At 50.0% G+C, this 22,405-nt stretch overlaps 1 protein-coding gene across 2 annotated transcripts in view; it reads right to left on the bottom strand.

Moving 5' to 3' along the window:
* Adcy9 (adenylate cyclase 9) overlaps nucleotides 1–22,405 on the bottom strand; it is a 132,725-nt gene that overhangs the window by 9,280 nt on the left and 101,040 nt on the right. Inside the window, exons 4-10 of one of the 2 annotated variants that reach the window (XM_045161575.1) lie at nucleotides 17,990–18,151; nucleotides 16,846–17,063; nucleotides 16,198–16,300; nucleotides 13,407–13,615; nucleotides 9,442–9,601; nucleotides 6,841–6,989; nucleotides 1,883–1,924 (exon numbers count right to left, since the gene is read on the bottom strand). In XM_045161575.1, the coding sequence (XP_045017510.1) occupies nucleotides 1,883–1,924; nucleotides 6,841–6,989; nucleotides 9,442–9,601; nucleotides 13,407–13,615; nucleotides 16,198–16,300; nucleotides 16,846–17,063; nucleotides 17,990–18,151 (1,043 nt within the window). The remainder of the gene's footprint in view (nucleotides 1–1,882; nucleotides 1,925–6,840; nucleotides 6,990–9,441; nucleotides 9,602–13,406; nucleotides 13,616–16,197; nucleotides 16,301–16,845; nucleotides 17,064–17,989; nucleotides 18,152–22,405) is intronic. The other variant, XM_045161576.1, reaches the window with a different exon arrangement.

The following is a 22,405-nucleotide window of genomic DNA, read 5'->3' as shown; positions in this document are numbered from 1 at the left end:
AGGATCTCACTCTAGTCCCGGCTGACCTGGAATTCACTGTGTAGTTTCAGGCTGGCCTCGAACTCATAGTGATCCTCCTACCTCTGCCTCCTGAGTGCTGGGACTAAAGGCATGCAATACCACACCTAACTAAAAAAATTTAAGTCATTAAAGTATTTTTATTATTTATTTGTAAGTAGAGAGAGAGAGAGAGAGTCAGATAGAATAGGGCATGCCAGGTCCTCCAGCCACAGTAAATAAACTCCAGATGCATGTGCCACATTGTGCATCTGGCTTTAAATGTGTACTGGGGAACTAAACCCAGGTTAATAACTGCTTTGGCCACTGAGCCGTCTCTTCAGACCATTTTTATGACTTTTATTTTTAACAAATTGTGAAATTACTTCCTCAAACTACAGTAGCATTCTGAGAAACAAGGCAGCATGGGAGAAAGGTCTGGACCTTGGAGTGAGGCTGCCAAGGCCTATATGCTGCTACCCACTGCTGTTACAACCAGCTTGACTTGGGCAGGTTCCTTAGGGTCTCTGAGCTTTCAGCTTCCTCATGTGGAAATGGAGACCAAATAATGTGTCAGGTTAGTATTGGGATGAGATAAGAGTTTAAGTGACTGTTAGCTTTTTTTTCTTTAAACAGAGGATTCCATATGATTTATTTATATCCTCTTAGATTTTTGTTTGCTTGCTTGTTTGTTTTGTTTTTCGAGGAAGGGCTTACTCCAGCCCAGGCTGACCTGGAATTCACTATGGAGTCTCAGGGTGGCCTTGAACTCATGGCGATCCTCCTACCTCTGCCTCCTGAGTGCTGGGATTAAAGGCGTGTGCCACCATGCCCGGCTTGACTGTTAGCTTTTTAACCAGCATCAATAACTTACTAGCAGATCACAGATCACACCCTTGTTTACTCTGGATATTCATGCTACTGTTTGTTTAGTTTTCCAAGACTGTAGCCCTGGCTAGCCTTGAGTTGAGGGCAATCCTCTTGCCTCAGTCTTCTGAGTTCTGGGATTACAGGCGTGTGTGACCATGGCTAGCTTGTTACTGCATTCTGAACAGCCAATTTAAATTGTGGCTATTTAGTTCATTGATAGAGCACTTGCCTGTGTGAGGACCTGAAGGTTTTGAGTCCTTATAACAAACTGATGGGGACAAAGTGGCTGAGTATGAATCTTCTAACCATATTTCCTCTTTGGTGAATTTTTTGTTTTGGTTTTTCGAGGTAGGGTCTCACTCTAGCTCAGGCTGACCTGGAGTTCACTATGTAGTCTCAGGGTAGCCTTGAACTCACGGCTGTCCTCCTACCTCTGCCTCCTGAGTACTGGGATTAAAGGCGTGTGCCACCATGCCTGGCTTGGGATTAAAGGTGTGTTTCACTATGTTTGGCATAAATTTTTCAAATATTTAATCCAGACATAGCAGCCCATATCTGTAACCCCAGCAATTAAGAGGTAGAGACAGGAACATCACAAGTTCAAGGTCATCCTTGACTACAGTGAGTCTGAGGACAACCTGGGTTACTTAAATGAAGCCCTGTCTCAAAAACAAATAAAAGAAAATCAAACATTGAATATTTCAAATTTCTGGTTAGATATGTCAAAATATTTTAGGGGATAAATTGCTTTTCCTTGATTTGTGAAATTTCCTGTATAACATGTTAAAATCTTATACTAAATTAGGCTAACTCTAATATATGTCTTAGCAATTTTCTTTCCCAATAAGATGTAAGTATGATTTGATATTCAATGAGTACCTGTTTCTCTCTCGTCCCCACCCTGTCTCCCTTCTCTCTCTTCTACCCTGTCTTTTTGAGGGCGCACGTGTCGCTCACTTCATTTGTAACAGCTGCGCTCTCATGTGCTCAGACACAGCCCATGCCGACGGCTCACCTGAAATTCTGTACTGCGTCCAGGGGTGCCATCACTATGGAACTGAAATGAAAATGTAGAAAAACAGTATTATAAAAAGCAAAACAGGCATCACAAGCAACCTGAGAAGAGTTTAAAGAGCTTCCCTACTTGAGAACATCATGAAAACAAATGGCCCAAATCTACATGTCTGCTTCTCTGTTCATGCCTGTGCCCTCTCAACTCCCCTCCTCTTTCGGAAGAGTTTGTGTTCAGGCACCTGACTTGCACCCTGTCCTGGTTAGGCCCAGAGACAGTGGGGGCTGGCTAGGTGGGTGGGTTCAGAGAATCATCTGTGTGGGAGGGGGTCCTGTCTCCGTGGAAGCCCAAGATTTGTTGTTTGGACTCTAGGCTACAGGGTGATGGGGTAGTCCCCAACACTTTGTCTCTGGATCGAGTGAAGGAGCTCCAAAATTGTGACCAATGGCTGGGGAGGCACCTGTGATGGGGTGCGTTTAAAGGAGGGTTGCTAATGACCACATCCCCACACAGGTCAAAGGAGGCAGGCTGGAGAGATGGCTTAGCGGTTAAGGCATGTTAAAGCACTTGCCTGCAAAGCCTTAGGACCCAGATTTAATTCCCCAGGACCCATGCACAAGGTGGCACATGCATCTGGAGTTTGCAGTGGCTAAAGGCCCTGGCACACCCATTCTCTTTCTCTCTCTTAAATAAATAAATACTTTTTTTTAAAAGGAGGAATATATATTTTTTAAAAGGTGGCACAGGGCTGGAGAGATGGCTTAGTGGTTAAGTGCTTGCCTGTGACACCTAAGGACCTCAGTTCAAAGCTCGATTCTCCAGGACCCATGTAAGCCAGATGCACAAGGTGGCACATGCATCTGGAGTTCGTTAGCAGTAGCTGGAGGCCCTGGTGTGCCCATTCTCTATCTATCTGCCTCTTTGTCTCTCTGTCGCTCTCAAATAAAAATAAGAAAAATTTTAAGGTGGAGCTTTTCCTTTAAAAGGAGGCATATCCCACTTAAAGTAACTTATTTTTCCTTTTTTCGTGTGCATATGTATGTGGTGTGCATGCATCTGCATATTCATAGGCACGATGGCGCATAGGCACGTGGAGGCGAGAGGTGGACGTTGGGGGTCTTCCTCAGCTGCACTCCACTTTATTCTCGTTCTTCACGTTCTCTCACTGCACCCGGTCCAGCCATTGTGCCCCGGTGGTTCCACGCCCGCCTGGCACTGATGCGAGTGGTGGAGATCTGAAGCCTGGTCCTCGGGCCTGCTCGGGATTTTATCCCCTAAGCCATCTCCCAGCCTCCACTTCACGTCAATGTTTCATATTTCAGATGCTGCATGGCAGCTCTATCTACTTCCCTTTTGATCTTGGTTGGCTGAGAATCTGAACAGGTTTCTGTTGTGTGCTGGGCTCCTCCGAGGAAAACGATTCTTTCAGGAGCAGCTGGGACGCTCGTGAGTGACCGTAGAGAACGGGTCTGTTGATGTCCACTACGGGGGGGGGGGGGGAAGGGCGGCCAGGTGCGATGCTGCGGGAGGGTTTTAGGGTTTTCGCCAGGGTGAACGCTGGTGGAAGGGGGCTTTAGTCTATGAGGGCTCCCTGCCTGTGGGAAGCAAGTGCTTGTTGGCAGCTCCCCACAAAAGAATTTATACAGCACTGGCACACTGGTATCATAATAAGGAAACAGGCCAGGCCCGTGCTCGGCCCATGCTGACCACTACTCTGTGGATGCCGAAGGCCCACTAAGACCATCCCACCTGACTCGGCTGTGGCTGCGTTTACTCACTAAGGCGGCCCTTAGTGGCAGGAACGAGTGCAGTGCGGGATGTGGCACTTGGCTGTCATAACAACTCAGGGAGCAAGAATGTACATGTCCTGCAGAGTACAACGAAGAAATGTCCCATGTAACTTTAAAAAAATATTTTATTTATATTTATTAGAGAGAGAAAGGGAAAAAGAGAGAGAGGGAATGGGCACACTAGGGCCTCTAGCCACTGAAAACAAACTCCAGATGCATGCACCACCATGTACATCTGGCTTACGTGGGATCTGGAGAATAGAACCTGGGTCCTTAGGCTTTGCTGGCAAGTGCCTTAACCACTAAACCAACTCTCCAGCCCTTTTTAAAAAATATATTTTTATTTATTTGCAAGCAGAGAGAGAGAGAAAGAGAGAGAGAACGAGCACACCAGAGGCCCAGCCACTGCAAAGCAACTCTAGATGCGGCGCCACTTTGTGCATCTGGCTTTACGTGGGTACTGGGGAACTGAACCTGGGTATCCGTCTTTGCAGGCAAGTGCTTTAACCGCGGCCCCATGTACTTTAAACCACCTGCTCACTTAACCCAGTGTAATTACAGGCAAGTGGTTCTCTAGGGCATACCAGTAATGAAGCGCCTTTGAGAGAAGTTACCGAAAAAGCCTGATGTTTAGGAGATGTGTATTACACAAACAGAGGCTTAGTGGGTTTAAGGGATCGTGAAATGCTTAAATACGCACTCTGTACATTCTGCTATCCAAGGTATTATTGTATTTCCAAGTACCTACTTAGTTGACAGGACTTAAAAGCCATAAAACCAGTCACAGGTGAGTAACAGACAATTTGACACTCATTTCAACAACCTGAGAGCCAACATTCTAAGATGGGCCTAACCAATGGAAAAGAAGAATATTGTCCTTTGTTTATGGATTGCTTGGTTTATTGATTGAGACAGGGTCTCATCCCATAGCCAAAGCTGGCCTTGGGCCATACTCACACTTTCCAGTACTAGGATTACAGCGGGGCCCGGCTCTTATAAAGGATGCACATGTATATATGCATATGTAAATTTACAAACAAATACTTAAGTTTTTGTAACATATTGAGAACTGATCCTGTCCTTAGAGGTTCACCATGGAACTCCTTTTTATAAAAAAATGTATTATTTATTTACTTGAGAAAGAGAAAGAGGCAGAGAGAGAGAGAGAGCAAGCACGCGAGTGAGCACACCAGAGACTCTAGCCACTGCAAACGCACATGCTCCACCTTGTGCATCTGGCTTACGTGGGTGCTGGGGAATTGAACCTAGGTCCTTAGGTTTCACAGGCAAGTACCTTAACTGCTAAGCTATCTCTTCAGCCCCCCATTTCTTTTGCTATTCCATAGCACATTTTCCTTAGCATATGATGGTGGTATAGTGTTTTGTTTTGTTTTTGAGGCAGGGTCTCATGAGCTAAGGTTGACTTTGAACTTCCTATGTAGCTAGTGGAGACCTTGAAATTCCTCCACCTCCAAAGTGCTAGGATTACAGGTGTGCCTCGCCTGGCTTCACAATTCTGAAGGCTACTTGAGGTCTACAGACTGAACACACTTCCAATATGTGCAAGGATTTCAAGATGGAAGACATACGCTCAGTGGTTCCTGGCATCTCACGTCATAATCCAGGAGCAATTCAGACACTGTATTTGCAGACAGAGGTCATTGCAAAGCTATATGTCTCTCGTCTACTTCAAAGATTTGCAGTCTTCTTCTCCTGTTCCCTCTCTTGGTATTTTGTCTTTTTGTTATTGTTTTTTTTTTAAGATTTTTTTAAAAAATTATTTATTTATTTATTTGAGAGTGACAGACACAGAGAGAAACTCAGATAGAGGGAGAGAGAGAATGGGCGCGCCAAGGCTTCCAGCCTCTGCAAACGAACTCCAGACGCGTGCGCCCCCTTGTGCATCTGGCTAACGTGGGACCTGGGGAACCGAGCCTCGAACTGGGGTCCTTAGGCTTCACAGGCAAGCGCTTAACCACTAAGCCATCTCTCCAGCCCTTTATTTATTTGTTTATTTTTTTTTATTTTTTTTTGACTAACAGATAGGGTCTCACCTAGCCGAGACTAGCGTTGAACTGCTAATCCTCTTTCTTCCATCTCCCAAGTGGTGGGATTGTAGACATGAGCCACCACGTCAGCTCTCTGGTTTTTTTGTTTGTTTGCTGTTTTGAGACCAGGTCTTTCTCTGCAGTCCCGGTTGGACTCAAACCTGAAATCCCTTTGCTTCAGCCCCTGGGTGCTGGGATTCTGAGCCTGTACCACCGTGCGGGGTCTCCCTCTGCTCTTCATCATCCTCTCCTGTGTGAGATGGCTTCAGATTTTATTTTCTCACATTCCAACTTACACATACAAGTTCAAGCATTGCGCTGCCACAGCGTGCCTTTCTGGGACGTCTGCTCTCCTACGTACACACACGGAGTGCTCCTTATCCAGAATGCTTAGAACTAGAAGTCTTGTGAATTTCTGAATATTTGCACATATATAATAAGTATTTAGGGGATAGGAACTAAGGAATTTGTTTATGCTTAATATATGCATATTATACACACAGCTCAAAGGTAATTGTATACAACATTGTAATTTTCAAAAACATTTTTATTTCTTTATTTGAGAGAGACAGAGGTGGGAGGGCGGGGGGGGGGAGACAGAATAGGCAGGCCAAGGCCTCCAGCCACTGAAAATGAACCCCAGATGCATGTGCCACCATGTGCATCTGGCTTACGTGGGTTCTGGGGAGTCAAACCTGGGTCCTCAGACTTCTCAGGCAAGAGCCTTAACCACTAAGCCATCTCTCCAGCCCATTATAAATAATTTTGTGCATGAAACCAAGCTAGCTATCCGACTTCTGGCGGCAGGTTGGTGCCCACACGTCTGATGTCAGTTTTCAGAGTTGGGATACTGCGTAGGTAGCATGCTCTTATGATTCTCTTCTCACAGTATTTCGTGGGCCATTTTATTTATTTTTGGCAGGGCCGGGATCAAACCCAGGGCCTGGCGCATGCCGGCAAGGCACTCTTTCATTGAGCTGCAGCCCCAGTACTTTTGGAAGCTGCTAAGTGTCACGATGGAGAACAGCTGTTGCTGAGGGAGTGGGTGCTAGAATGAAACCACTGTGGAGCCCTAAGTGATGCCAGGCAAGGAGGCTGTGAGCTGAGGGTACCAGTCACATACCTGTCTGGGCACAGGGAGACGTAGAGCAGGAGCAACGGCCCGGCCCCCACGACGGTGGCCAGGGAGGAGCGCATCCAGGAGCTGAGCTGGCAGAAGTTACAGTAGTGCGCGATCGCTACCAGCGTGGCGGAGCCAGTGAACATGGCGAACTGCAAGAGGGGCAGCGTTAGGACAGCCTGCCCCCTTCCCACGCGCCACTGCCCCGTCTGAGTGTCCGGACCCCGGCTTTGCCCTCTCACCCTTGCTTCCCGTTAGTGTCAAGCATCGCGGACACCACTCGCTAAGGCCGCAATGCGTCCCACAGGCTCATGTGTTTGACGCCTGGCACCTCATGGTCGTGGTGTTTTGGGAGGTTGTGGAACTTTTTTGTCCTACATTGAAGAGGTAGATTTCTGCGGAGCAGGGTCTTGAGTGTATAGCCTGGCCTGCTTTCCCATCTCTGTCCCCTGTTCCACTGGGATGCGAGGAGATAGGGAGCCCCAGCCCCAAACCCTGCATCCACACCTTCCCTGTATCATGGATGGAACCCTCAAACCATGAGCCAGAATCTGTTCTTCCTTCCTCAAGTTGCTTCTCATCAAGGATTTGGTTACAGTGATGGAAAAAGTAATGAACACACTCGAGAATGGCCCATGTGCCCAGGTCTTACTTGTGGTATGCGGTTGGTTTATCTTGGCCTAGGACTTTAGGTCACAAGTTCATACTGGCGTTGGGCGTGGTGGCACACGCCTTTAATGCCAGCACCCAGGAGGCAGAGAAAGGAGGATCACTGTGAATTCAAGGCCACTCAGAGACTACAGAGTGACTTCAAGGTCAGCCTGAACTACAGCGAATCCTTATGTTGAAAAACCAAAACAAAACAAAAAAAAACCAAAAGCAAGTTCACACTGGCACAAAGACACTCCTCCAGGTGTGTGGAAATGGCACATCTATTTTGGTGGTAAAAAGGGGAACCTGCCACTGGGGCCATACTACGGTGAGACTTGTCACTTTCCAGACTCTTCCTCTGGCCTGTGCTGGGAGCTCACTGACATGTAATTTGGTATTCAAGCACCAAATGCAACCAGCCTGCCCTAATGGCTCCTAGTACACTGGTACATACTGAAAATACCATTTTCTGCAATAGCACTAGCTTGCCCTTTAAGGAGAGTAACTCAACAGCTCCTTCCCTGGGCAGCACCAGCTGACCCAGGTGCTTGTCAATGACTTTTGTACACTGGCACATTGTCCTGTGCCCTTTGGGACATGGGACAGATGTGTCTTTGTGAAGCATGAAGAAAAGTGCCGGCAGTCCTCAAATCACTACGAGGTCACACCAGTAATGCCTTCATGATGGAAGTCCGGGTTGGGGATGTGGCTCAGTGGCAGAGCCCTGGACTAGAGGTGCTCAATCCTGGGTTCAATCTCCAGTACCAAAAAAGTCAATAAAAACTTGACAAGTCAAAACTATCATAAGTTTCCACTCTCTCTCTCTCTCTGTCATTTTCTTTCTTTCTCTCTCTCTCAAATAAATAATAAAATATTTATTTGTTTTCTTGGTTTTTTGAGGTAGGCAGGGTCTCACTCTAGTCCAGGCTGAATTGGAATTCACTCTGTAATCTCAGGGTGGCCTTGAACTCACAGTGATCCTCCTACCTCTGCCTCCCGAGTGCTGGGATTAAAGGCGTGCACCACCAGACCTGGCTATTATTTCTTGAAAAGGGCTGGAGGAAAAAAAAAGGCACTTGCCTGCAAAGCCTAAGGACCCAAGTTCAATTCCCCAGTAAGCCAGATGCACAAGGTGGCACATGTATCTGGAGTTCATTTGCAGTGGCTGAAGGCTCTGGTGTGCCCATTCTCTCTATCTGTATCTCTCTCTCAAATAAATAAAGATTGGCACTGGAGAGATGGCTTAGTAGTTAATGCACTTGCCTGCAAAGCCAAAGGAACCAGGTTCAATTCCCCAGGACCCACGAAAGCCAGATGCACAAGGTAGCATACACATCTGGCGTACCCATTCTCTTTCTCTCTCAAATAACTAAATAAAATAAAATGAATAAAAATATTTAAAAAAAGAACTGGGAGCAAGTTAGCCTAGGTTTAATCAGGAATGATTATATAAGGCATTATATATATATATATTTTTGTGTGTGTGTGTGTGTGTGTGTGTGTGTGTGTGTGTGTGTATATGTTTTTTGTTTTTTTTTTTGAGGTAGGGTCTCACTGTAGCCCAGGCTGACCTGGAAGATGCTATGCATTCTCAGGGTGGCCTCAAACTTAGAGCAATCCTCCTACCTCTGCCTCCCGAGTGCTGGGATTAAAGGCGTGCACCACCACACTTGGCTTTTGAGTTTTGTTTTGCTTTGTGGGGACAGGGGCTCATGTAGACCAGGCTGGCTTCAAATTTGCTATGTGGCCAAGGTTGGCTTGGAACTCCTGATCCTCTTACCTCCACCTCCCAAGGACTAGGAATGCAGGTGTGAGCATTCTTAAAGCAGCTCATCTTGAGTGTTTTAAGAGGCAGGCTGGAGGCACCACTGGAGCACCTCCTTAAGGACCTGTATCTGACTCACTGTCCAAGCTACCAGGTGTAGGTAGGGAAGACATCCTCCTGTCACTTACATGTATGTTCGTCTCAAACTCGGAGGTAACGTGTGAGTAGACAGCAAGGGCAGGCAGGGACACCAGGATGGCCCCAATGCAGTGGCGAGGCAGCCAGCCCGCGATCCATTCCAGCAGTCGTTTCGTGCACGTCATGACGTCCTCCAGAAAGAACACCATCCTGAGGCAGGGAGGAGAGGGATGGAAGCCGGGGCTGAGGGGCCGGGCTCACCTTGACTGTCCTGTGCTGCCACGGGGACTGCTGCCCCGGGGAGGGCGAGGCCCAAGGGCCGACCATGAGGCCGTTGCTGTATTTTGGCAAAATGTGCTTATCAAAAGCCATATTTACTACCTCTGTGGGTCCACAGGGCTTGTAAGAACAGTACTGGCCCCCACGAAGTCTACTGTGGGGCCACCGCCCACTGCGGTATGTGAGGTCTTGGACAAGGCCTGTTGGTGGCCATGGGGACTGCCACTGGATTCTATAAGTAGGAGCCACGGAGGTTCCCTGCCAGCTTCCAGCTTCCACACTGTCTTATGTTCCATGTAACCGCCTCACACCTCCGGGAAGCCTCAGAGATGAAAAGCCTGCTGGAGGTGGGAGGTGGAGGAGAAGAGTATGACCCCTGGCCCTCTTCAGACAGGGAGATTCACGGAACTTCCCTCGGACCCATTGTTTGGAGTGGGGACTGGCCACTACCTTCTCCTCTGCAATGGCCACGAGCCACTGTGGTGACTTGGCAACATGGGGTCATCTTGCATACATCTAGGATAGGGACTTGGCCCAACTGTCTGTGTTGGCCACAGGGACTTCCTGCCCTCTGGCCAGTGCCCAGACAGACTGAAGTACTACAATCTGACCCTCTTGGGGTCCTAGGAAGCTCCGGCTTCCTGGGATCTAAAGGATAACAGAGGCCTTGGGACATGGCCAAGAAAAACCACAGCTATGCTTGCAGGCACAACTGGGAGGCCCTAGAAGGGAGGTCAGAGGGAAGCCAAGTCCTAGGCAGGAGGCAGGACACTGGTGGCCCTTCACAATGTTCCTCAGACCCACAGAGCTGTAAGGACAGACCAGCTGGTTTCATGCTTGTCAGAGGTTGGAGTGGAGGAAGCTGGAGTTGAGGTATGGGGAAATTTACTAGGTAAGCCAAGAACTGGCTTCCCAGGGTCACCTACATATTCCACAGCATGGGTCTTTTTGATCTGGGATCCCAGCCTCTCCTAGACTTTGACAACTGTGACATTGCACTGTTCAGGTGGAAGCAGAGTGGCTGTCACTCTCACCTCACTGTGAGCAAGGAGCAGAACGGCCACCTTGCAGTGAGTGACCAGGTGGCGGTGACCCTCCGCACCTAACCTCAGGTTGGCCTAGATTCTCTGGAACGGGGAACAATAAGCAATGGGTTCCAGTCTCCAGACCTGGAGATCAGGAGCAGCAGGACCTGCATTCAACAGAGATCTGGAGGGGCTGGGCATGGGAAGTGACCATGCACAGGGGTAAGTAAGGTTTCTCTATGGAGGTAACAGAAATGTCCTAAAATTGCACTGTGGTGGTATTTGTACAGTTGTTTTTTTTTTTTTTGTTTTTTTTTAGTTTTTCCAAGGTAGGGTTTCACTGTAGCCCGGGCTGACGTGGAACTCACTCTGTTTTCCCAGTCTGGCCTTGAACTCACAGCGGTCCTCCTACGTTTGCTTCCCGAGTGCTGCCATTAAAGGTATGTGCCACCACATCTGACAACTCCCTCAGCTTACTAAAACTCACTGACTTCTCCATTCTTTTGGTGGTACTAGGGATCAACACAGCTCCACCATTGAGCTACATCCCTAGGCCCTGAATTCTATACTTGAATTAGTGAGTATAATACATATGAACTATCATAATAAATCTTGGGTGTTTTTTTTTTTGCATTTACCTATTTATTTATTGGAGACAGCATTTCATGTAGCCTAAGCTGGCCTCAAACTTGCTATGTCTCCAAGGGGGACCTTGAACCTGATCCTCATGCCTCTGCCTTCCAAGTGGCTGAAATTACAGTTGTATACCACCATGCTCAGCTATCTGTCCAGTTAATAAAAGAAGGAAAAACACACCACACTTTGTAATGCAGGTCTGGATTCTCAGCAATTCAAGAGCCTAAGGCGGAAGATCAAGAGTTCAAGGCCTGCCTGGGCTACAGAGTGAGTTAAAAGTCAGCCTGGGGGGCTGGAGGGATGGCAGAGCAGTTAAGGCTCTTGTCTGCAAAGCTTAAGGACCCAGGTTCAATTCCTCAGTACCCAAGTAAAGCCAGATGCACAAGGTGGCACATGCATCTGGAATTTATTTGCAGTGGCTAGAGGTCCTGATGTACCCATTCATTCTCTCTCTCTCGAATAAATAAAAGATATTTAATAAACAATAAAAATTGCTGGGCATGGTGATACACACCTTTAATGCCAGCACTCGTGAATTCGAGGCCAGCCTGAGATTACATAGTGAATTCCAGGTCATCCTGAGCTAGAGTGAGACCCTACCTCAGAAGATAAAAATAAAAATAAAAACAAAAACCAATGAATAAATTTTAAAAAGCCATCTTACGCAGTTTAGTGAGAATTTGTCTCAGTGATACATAAATAGCTCAGTGATAAAATGTGCAAGGCCCTAGGTTCAATCCCCATAGTCACTGCCCCTACCACCAAACAAGGAAAAATAAGAAAACGATAAAAGAGGAAGAATCCAAGTTCTGGTTTGAATTTGAGTGTGGGAACCAGACCCAAGTGAGGAGTGGGCTGGGGCAGTGGGGGGCTGGGGGGTGCGGCTGCTTGTTGTGGGGAGCAGGCATGATCTTGGCAGGGAATTTGGGAGACCGTGGAGACACACCTTAGTGCCATCTCAACCAGGGAAGGGTGGCGTTTCTGCAGCTGAGAGGGGCTTGTGAGACCATGGCAAGCTGGAAGCAAGCATCCCAGCTAGCTCATTCCAAAGGGAGAGAGTTTAATATGCAGAAATGTTCAGAGCGACTCAAGCTATTTTCTCCTGCTGGGGGAATAGCAGAAACTCAAGGTCCTTCTCACCATTTCCGTCATACTCCCGGGGCCATTATCAGTGGACTTTGCTAGGCTGAGACCCTGTCCTATTGAGCAGGGCTGGGTCACGGTGCAAGGAGCCACTGTCACAGTATTCAAGGGGCAGTGTCTGAGTGGAATGCTCGAGGTGTGTCCACACCGGGTCAGAAACAGCACAGAGCTATGGGCATCTCCTATCTGCTTAGAGTGGGTTGCATTTTTTCCCTCCCTCCCTCCCTTCCCTCCTTCCTTCCTTTCTCTCTTTCTTCCTTTCTTTCTTTCTTGACAGGGCATCACATAGCCCAGGCTGGCCTCAAACTCACTGCATAGCCGAAGCTGGATTGGAAGTCTTGATCCTTCTGCCTCCACCTCCCAAGTGCTGTATTGCAGGAAACAGCCACCATGCGCAGCTTCAATGGAACTCTTTGTAGCACAAAGGTTTTAAACTTTGATAAAGTCCAATTCATCTGCTTTTCTCATTGTTCGCACTTTTGGTATCAGAGCTCAGTGAATGCTGACTAAAGCCATGCTCAGAAGGTCAACACCACCTCCTCTGTTCAGCTAGGGTGGCACTTCCATCTACTGCTGCCTGTCATGGGCTCCCTAGGCACTCTCCCCGCTTTCACCATCCCGACTTTTCATTTCAGTCTCTGAGTTAGGAGATCCAGGGCCCAGCTGCAGAGGACAGACTCTAGTGTCTCACCTGTGTGTAAGGAGGGTACTTGAGAGACGTGTGTGTGTGTGTGTGTATGCACGTATACACACACACACACACACACACAGACACACACGCACACACAAACAAACACATATATATAAATGAAGCCCTGTTCCCAGAAATAAGCTCTGAAGAACTCGGAACTGATTTGCAGTAATTGTGGAGCCAGAAGAGGGAGCTAAAGACTAAGCGCTGGAGAGCCGTCCTGGCACGGGGACGGACGTACCTGACGGACACCACAAGGGACAGCGCCTCCAGCAGCAGGTCTGCGCCGAAGACGGCCAGGGCGGCAGGGGGCGGGGGCGTGGCGGTGGCTGCGTACTTCAGGAAGCAGGTGATGGAGAGGATGAGGAACACGGTGGTGGACAGGAACACGTCCAGGAGGGAGCTGAAGGTGGCACTGGCGAAGGTCTTCACGGGGGAATTCTTGATGACCTGTGTGGAGCAGAAGGGGACTGCTGTGATGAGTTGGCCTTAGACGGCCAGGGAGTATGACTCACAGGGAGAAGGGCACTGCCCACTGAGCGCGTGCTCTCGGCACCAGAGCTGGCACAGGCCAGTGAGTGCTCCAGGAGGCTCATCCCCTCGCTGAGTGCCCATTGGAACCCGCCTGGGGTCACACAGCCATGGGGGGTTATAAGCTAGTGCGCTCTCAAGCACATTTACACATGGAGACGGAGAGAGCAGCCGCTTTCTCAGAGTCCAGGAGTCCACGTACGCGACCGCAGTTGAATGGCGGCAGGCGCTAGCGGCTTCTGCTGAACGCTGGGTCCCAAGTTCAGGGGTGGGAAAGCCGGCTCCACGACAAGGCGAGCCAGGCTTGAGCAGCAGCAGAGGAAAGCTCTTGCTTGTGGGATGAGAGCCCTTGGGTGGGAGCTGGTTTGGGCTGGCTGGGGACTGGGGGTGCTGGGATGGCCCCGGGGAGCCGGCAGCCTGAGGGTGAGGACAGGCACAGGGAAGACAGGGTGCGTGAGGTTTAGTGAGGAGACACACACGCGCGGGGTGGGACCGCAGGACGGAGCAAACAGCTACAACGCGAGGCTCCAAGCCCCTGGGCTCTTCAGAGACACCATCCCAGTCAGCGCTTCCGCTGGGCCACAGAGGCGGAAATGCCACTGTTGTCTGTGTGCAGACAGGGAGGCCAGGGCCAGGTGGCCACTCCAAGGTCGCTCAGAGCACAAGAAACTGGGCAAGCTGACTTCTGAGTGCACCCCGGAGGCCTCTCAGGAGGAAGATGCAAGACGTCGAGCCAAGGGTTGTGCTGGAAGACAGCTCTGAACTGTGGAAGGCGTTTTCCATTCCGCCTGGCAACTGCCGGGGCTGGCGGGGCAGGGGCGGACAGAAGGCCGGGCCGGACCTGCTGTGCGCCTTTCAGGCCAAGCTAGCTCTGGTGCCTCCGCCCGCCCCAGCCCAGCCCCAAAGCTGAGGCAAGTGAGAGAAGGGAGGTTCCGGCCTGGGGCGTGAGATGGCTAGTCAGCTTCAAAGCCAGCACTGTGCTCAGTGACAGTGTCCCGCCTGTCTCGTTCCCCCTTCGTCACTGGCCACAGCTCAGCATGCAATCCTTAACTAATCACACGATGGGGCCATTTTCTGCTCCACTCCCTCCCTCCCTGAACACATCAGGGGTGCTGCTAAGGTTTGCAGGGGCTGGTTCCTCTGGAATATTCCCTCCTCTTTCATTTTGTTCGTTCCTCGTCCTCCCTCCACTTCGCCTCGTCTTGGGCAACGCCCCGCTGTGCTCCTTGTATGCTGCTAGATCTGCAGCTGAGCTTCTTCCATGTTATGTCCCAGGACCCAGCCCCTCTCCCCCACAGAGAATGGACGGATGTTCAATAAATGTCTAGTGACTGGAGGGGCCTTCCGTCTGCAGCACAGGAAAGGGAGCGGCTGAGAGGCCCAGCCTTGAACTCAGACAAGTGTCCCACCTACCTACACTGGCCCTACCTACAGGATTAATGGGCCTTGCTGAGCCCTCCTTAGCTGTGGCGTTCCCCGTGGGGCGGCCGTCATCCCCCCTCAAAGGGAGAGCCTGCTTTGACTCACAGGCTAGCGATCAGCCAGCTCACAGTCCCCTGCAGGACCCCTGCCAGGAATGCTGGCCATTTTCACCGCCCAGTGGGGGCTGCCAGAGGGTGGCGCCTCTAAGCCTACAAGACAGACTTGTACCACGTGCTCTATGGTCTCTTTACAGAGTGGCCTGGGGTCTGACATAACAGACACAAAGACCCGCCGAATGAGCAAGTGGGATGGAATAAAAGCTCTCTGTCCTGGGGTCAGGAGGGAGGCACTTTGGCTGTGGAGTACTCCGAGAGGTCAGGTTTGGGGCCAGAGGGATGAATGCCAGAACGTGCTGCCGAGAGCTCTAATCAGGCTCTTGCATTACTTTCAAGGACTCCACCGAGGACGTCAGGTGTGTGGGCTGATCGGGGCAGCATGGAGGAAGTGGCTCTGGAAAGGCAGGCCTTGGGTTCAGAAATGCACAGGACTCCAACACAGGGCGCCCACGCAGAAGACAGGGGACAGAGGGGAAGTAAAGTCAAGCTGGGGTCAGGGAAGGCTTCCTGGAGGAAGTGGCGGATGAGCTGAGAGGTCAAGGGCAACAGGAGCTAAGGCGGCGGTGGGCAGAGCAACGTGAGCCCTGCATAGGGAGTGACAGACAAACGTCACGGACAGACGGCCTCCTGAGCTCATGGGCCCAGTGCAGAGGGACAAAGGGGACGGTGTTAAGGGGAGAAAAGTGTCATTCAAGAACCCAGAGAGGCATGGCCAGGGCATGCATGAAAGCAGCCACCATCTGCAGAGGAGGAGGTCTGGTGAGGATGAGGCTTGGCTTCACGATAAAGGATCACAGTAAGCTTTGGATTTTGCTCCCTTGCGAAGATAAATTCACATACAGTTGCAACTAGGGCGTCCCTGACTGTTGGAACTCAGCACAGCCTTCACTTGTGGGTCACGTGGTAAAGAACAAAATCCACGCGGGCCCCTTGGGCACACAGGCCTGTGTCCTGAAAACGTACCTCCTCCTGGTAGCTGCTCCTGTACGACCGCTCCAGCTCCCAGTCCAGGAAGTTCAGGCTGAACTGATTGATGGGCGGCTTGAAAAAATAATCTTTCATCAGGCTAGAAGACACAACGGGTGTGACTGATCAACGCACAGCACAGCCTCGGCCAGGGAAGATCACCAGCAGCCACCCAACTGCCACTCACTGGGCACATGTGACAGGTGCCACCCAGCTGCCCCTTCCAGAACCGGGCCTGTGGCGCAGTCCTCCGTGCTCAGACCCGTTAAGTGGCCATCCTCCACCATCCCTACACATGATGCCAGCGTTTGCTTTTGGACACACAGTACTCGTATCTAGGACCAGGCAGCAGTTCTGCCCTAGGAGAGGGAATCTGTTCTGCTGTGCTGAGAGGCGTCAAATGAAAGCATTTCAGAGTGCCGTCCTGTCGTCACTGTCGGTGGGCTCTGACAGTCGCCACCTCTGAGCGCGCTACCGCAAATGAGCTTATGGTTAGGGTCACGGTGGTGCTACCTCACATAGGAAGATCACGCATAAGACCAAAAAAATAATTATTTTGGCAGCAGAGGATTCAAACTTGCTCTGTGTGACTCGCTCTTTTAGGAACTACCAGCAAACAGTGGTTAATGTCCTTGGTATGCTCACCTGTCTTCTTTGATAACATCCACAAAATGAGCATCGGTCTTCTCACGGATGTTCTTGAACCTCAGCGGGAGGAGGGCCGACTGGTCCAAGCTCACGCCGGCCCACCTCCCCTTCTCCTGCAGGATCTCACACAGGGACGTCTGGCTGTTGGTGAGCTTCTCCTCCGGGGGAGGGCTCAGGAGTCCATTCTGGGTTTTGGAGCTGGGTCCTCCAGAAGCCTGCCTCAAGACAAACAGAAAACGAGCGTGGAAAGTGAAGGGGCCGCCTGGAGCATGGGCTAGTTCCCACCTGCCCCCTGGCATGCTGGAGCCCCTGCGCGAACGCCGGGCAGCCTGACCTGCCCACAGGCCCCACGTGCAGACCGGCTCCCACCTGACACTTCACTCTCCCCTGCGCGGCTTCCCCTGCAGCCCTGCTTCGGGAAATGGCCTGCCTGGATGTTCGGGCAGCTGAGGGGAGGGGGCGAGGCTAGGAGGACCCTGGGAAGAAGTGGAAGGGCTTGTGCAAAGGCAACCCAGGCGGCCCTGGGGCTCAGGAGGTGGGTGAACAGGGCTTCTGTTTTGGAAGCCTCTGAGGCTACGAGACGCATGAGCTGACCAACCTACCCGAGTCCCTTGGCAGATCACGGGGGTGGGTAGAGTGCCAGACCCGGGCAGCAGTTCCCTCCAGAGGCCTTCCTGAAGCACTCCTGCTCAGGCTTCCCTCCAGTCCTGCCCTGGTGTGCAAAGCCGGGCCGCAGCCTCTCTCCTGCTGGTCCTGCCTGCTGTCTGCTAGCGCCCGAGGTGCCCACCCTCGTTCTCTTTGCACACGTGCATTCTACCTGACGCGGAGTCCACCTTCTAGCCCACAGCTCCTCCGACCACACCGGCTGCCACGCTTCAGAGCTGGCTGCCCTGTGGGAACCCTGTCCAGCTCCGCTGCCCACCAGTTGGCTCTGGTTCCCCAGCCTGCTCTAGCGTCTGCTGTGCTAGAGGAGGAAGCCGGGCCTTGCGCGTGCAGAGCGCATGCTCTCCTTCCCAGGGAGCCACACCCCCTCCACCCTGTTCTTGCTCGTTCAAGACCCCCACACTAGAAGGCATAGAACACTATTACCTAAGAGGAGTTAATTCTCAGAACTAAGAAGTTGATGAGACAAGACTGTCACCTTAGGTGGATGCGCCAGGAGAGGAACTGACAGGAACAACAGCCATGAGCTTGTTACCTTGGTGCTGGTCTTAGGCTCGTCTTGACAACCGTTTTGCAGAGCTCCTCCTTCTGCACCAGCTTCAGGTTGGGGCGTGAACGTGATTCCACATGAAGGACAAGTCTACGGACAAGAGAAGCCACAGGTCACAGGAGTACACTCAGCCAACGGCATCACGACCTGGAGTCCACACAACTCACTGTCCGCACATTATGCCGCTACCTAGAAATGCTGCAAAGCCAGTGGGAGGGCTGCTGAGCCTCTCGGGTTCTGGAGGACCTAGGAACAGAAACACAGAAGCCTACACTTGAACGCAGGGCACCGCAGCCCACGAGAGCCAGAGCGCAGACCCACCATGCCGCGGTCTGCCCGTGGGAGAGGATGCCATGGAAAACAACGGCGCGCTGACCCCTGCTTCAACAAGGGAACACTTACTGACAAAAGCCAGATGTGGGGCATACACTTGCAACCCCAAACTCGGAAAGCAGAGGCAGGAGGAAGTTGAAGACTAACTTCGTCTATACAGGAGCTCTAGGCTACCCTTTCTCAAAAAGGAAAAAAAGGCTACATGATTCTATCTATGAATGCCCAGACTGGTGGCAACAGACAGAAAGTACATTAACAGTTGCCAGGAGCGAGAGGGAGACAGAGAGTGACTGTTTATAGACAGGGGGTTTTCTGAGTGTTTTCTCACGGATGCCCTTTACCCCCACCCTAATTTCCAAGGTCATTGATGGTACTAGGAGGTTGAGCCTTTGCAAAATGATTAGGTCATGAAGTTGGACCCCTCATGAATGAGATTACTGCTCTTGTAAAAGAGACCCCCACCCCAACAAAACAACAAAAGACCTGAAGAATTCCCATGTCACCCCGTCCTGTGAGAAGGGCCCTCCGTGAACAAGGATGTACCCTGACTGGGCACCAGTTATTTTGGCTGGACTCAGAAATGATTGTTTATGTCACCCAGTGTATTATTTTGTTATCAGCAGCTAACTGGACTAAGACAGGCTTTTTTGGAGGGGTGCTGTTAAAAATCATGTGAAGTAATTGTGGTGATGGTTATGCTACCTTCCTTGCAAATATGACGAAAACAACTGAACTGTACACGTCAAAGGGTGGGTTTTATGGCATCTCATATCTCAATCATATCTCAACGAAGTGACCATGTAAACACACTGGCCACCACATTGTTCCTGAACAGCAACTAAGGCAAGGTTCATGAGTCCTCCGTGATGGGCAGCTATTTTCACAAGTCATGTTGAACACAGAGGTACACACTGACAGACACAGGAATTCGGTTTGTAGCAATTAGCTGATCTAGAAAAGAGAAGGCAAGACTCGGTGCTGACAGGCATCACAGAAAGAGCAAGGCTGCCATCTCTCTTATTCCAGAATTTAAGTCTCAACCCAGTGACTCTCAAATCACTTTGCCTCAGTTCCTCATCTGTAAAATAAAAATGGAAAGAAACACTTTTCTTAGAGATGTATTTTAAGGATTAAATCAGTGTGTATACCACTAGCATAATTCCTGGAACCCTGAGTGAATTACAGGAGGATAGATATGTTTGGGGGAATTTAAAATATGTATCACTTCCCAGCCTAAGGGCAGGAATATGGATTGTTCATTCCCCAAGTTAACTCACAGGCCTATGCTGTATGGAGAATAAAGAGCCCAGAGGAGACGTGTGGCTTGAGAATCTGATGTGATACAGAGTGAACATTCCTTTTCACTTCAGTATTTATTTATTTGCAAGCAGGAAGAGAGAAGGGGCGGGGGGGGAGAAAGGGACAGAGAGGGAGAGAAAAGAAGGAAAGGGAGGGAGAGAGGGAGGAAGGGAGGAAGAAGAGAGAAGAAGAGAGAGGGAGAGAGAGGGAGAGAGAAATGGGAGCACCAGGGCCTCTGGCCACTGCAAACAAACTCCGGATGCATGCGCCACCTTGTGCGTTGGGCTTTACATGGATCCTGGGGAATGGAATGTGGCTTGTTAGGCTGTGCAAGTCTTTAACTACTGAGCAATCTCTCCAGCCCTCGTTTTCATTTGAAAGTTGCAAATATGCATGGTGAAGTCGATAGCAAATTTATTACCTAGCACATATGAACAAATACAAGTTCCTAAGTAATGTCGGAATGTACTCCAAAAACTGACATTGATAGGACTAAGCTATTCTAGCTATTAATACAATAACACAGTGAGCCCCCCCCCCTTTTCTTTGGAGACAGGGACTTCTATATACAAGGCTGGCCTTCAAGGCTGGGGCTAGTCTTGAACTCCTAAATACTGGAATTATAGGAATGTGTCACCACACCCAGCTACAATGAAATTATTTTAAAACGTTTCACCAGTGGGGCCACTGATCTTCTCAAGTTAAAAAAACAAACTTGCAGCCGGGCGTGGTGGCGCACGCCTTTAATCCCAGCACTTGGGAGGCAGAGGTAGGAGGATTGCCGTGAGTTCAAGGCCACCCTGAGACTCCATAGTGAATTCCAGGTCAGCCTGGGCTAGAGCGAGACCATACCTCAAACAAACAAACAAACAAAAAAATTAAAAAAATTAAAAAAAAAAAACAAAAAACTTGCAGGCATATACACATGCAAGCATATACCCACAATACAATGTAAGCGCAGAGTGACCCTCTGAGCCTCCAATGGAGGAGTGAAGTAAACGGGCCCAGAAGACCCTAAGGGAGCTCCTGGCAGGAAGTGATGGTGGTGGGATCAAGTGGCCCTGGCGCTGGCTGCAGTCTGGCTGGCTCTTCCAGGGAGCACATCCAACATTTCAGAGATCAAACAGTGGACCCAGAAAGAGAGGGACACATGCTAGTGAGTATGTAGGGACAGGCTGACCTTATGGTTTGAAAGACCCTAATCTGAGTCAAATCTTTAGGCTCCAGGGACTTGCACCAATCTCAGAAAGGCAAAGTGAGACAGCAAGCAGCTCTTTCTACAGTCACTTTTTTGTTGTTGTGTTCTCCAGGTAGGGTCTCTAGCCCAGGCTGACCTAAAGTCACTCTGTAGTTTGAGGCTGGCCTCCTACCTCTGCCTCCTGAGTCCTGGGATTAAAGGTGTGCACATGCCACCGTGCCCTGCACCAGTCACTTTTAAGAGATGTAGCCCAGCCCTGTGAAATCATCTTGCCACAGTGAATCCTGGCTCTACCATCACCTAACAGGTTTTGGTAATTCTTAGAGCCTCAGTTTATTCCTTTGCAGATAGAGTTCCATCTACTGAAAGAATTACCATAAGGGCAAATACATGGAAAATGTGTCAGAATATTTCAAAAGCAGCTTTTACATTTTGTTTTTACATTTACTTTTTGAGACATTATCTCCCTTTATCCCTGGGCATCCCTGATGGGCATCAGGCGTGAAGTAGCCCCAATTTGCAGGTAGGTAGTCAAGGTTGCAGACCCAAGAAGAATATCACTAATCACAGGTCCAGAGACCAGAGTCAGGGGCTGAATTCCAAAAAGCCCTGACTCACCATGATTGTCCAAGATGTTGGCTGACCACCAGTCCTTGTGCCCTTGTTCCTTTTAAAATTTTTTTTTTAAATATTTTTTTTTTTTTTTATTTATTTGAGAGCGACAGACACAGAGAGAAAGACAGATACAGGGAGAGAGAGAGAATGGGCGCTCCAGGGCTTCTAGCTTCTGCAAACGAACTCCAGATGCGTGCGCCCCCTCGTGCATCTGGCTAACGTGGGACCTGGGGAACCGAGCCTCGAACCGGGGTCCTTAGGCTTCACAGGCAAGCGCTTAACCGCTAAGCCATCTCTCCAGCCCCCCCCTTGTTCCTTTTATTTATTTTTTTTTAAATTTTTTGTGGGGAGGAAGACAGAATTGGCACACCAGTGTCTCATAGCAATCAAACTCCAGAGGCTTGCACCACCTAGTGGGCATGTACGATCTTACACATGCCTCACCTTTGTTGGTCTGGCTTATGTGGGATTTGTAGAGTCAAATAGGGGTCCCTAGGCTTCACAGGCAAGAGCCTTAACTGCTAAGACATCTCTTCAGCCCCCTTGTTCCTTTTTTTTTTTTTTTAATCAAGAGGCCCCATGTATATTCAGAATAATCAACTCAATCCACCCTCGGCTGATGTCTGATTTACATCCCCAATGGGGGACCACCCGTGCACATTCAAACCAACCCAAGCCACCCTGATGTGCCTAATTTACATCCTTAAGGGGATGAGGACCTCTGATCCAAGTCCCAGGTGGGCTGCCTGCTAGAGGCCTCCCTATTTAGGAGTTTCTGCTTCGCTTTCTCTCTAAAACAAAATTCTGCTTGACTTGCCCTTCTGCATTTTTTCAAATTAGTTTTTGGAGGTAGGGTCTCCCTCTAGCCCAGGCTGACCTGGAATTCACCATGTCCTCTC

The sequence above is a fragment of the Jaculus jaculus genome, chromosome 11, assembly GCF_020740685.1.
Source record: "Jaculus jaculus isolate mJacJac1 chromosome 11, mJacJac1.mat.Y.cur, whole genome shotgun sequence".
NCBI lineage: Eukaryota > Metazoa > Chordata > Mammalia > Rodentia > Dipodidae > Jaculus > Jaculus jaculus.
This window is presented reverse-complemented; position numbering and strand designations above follow the sequence as displayed.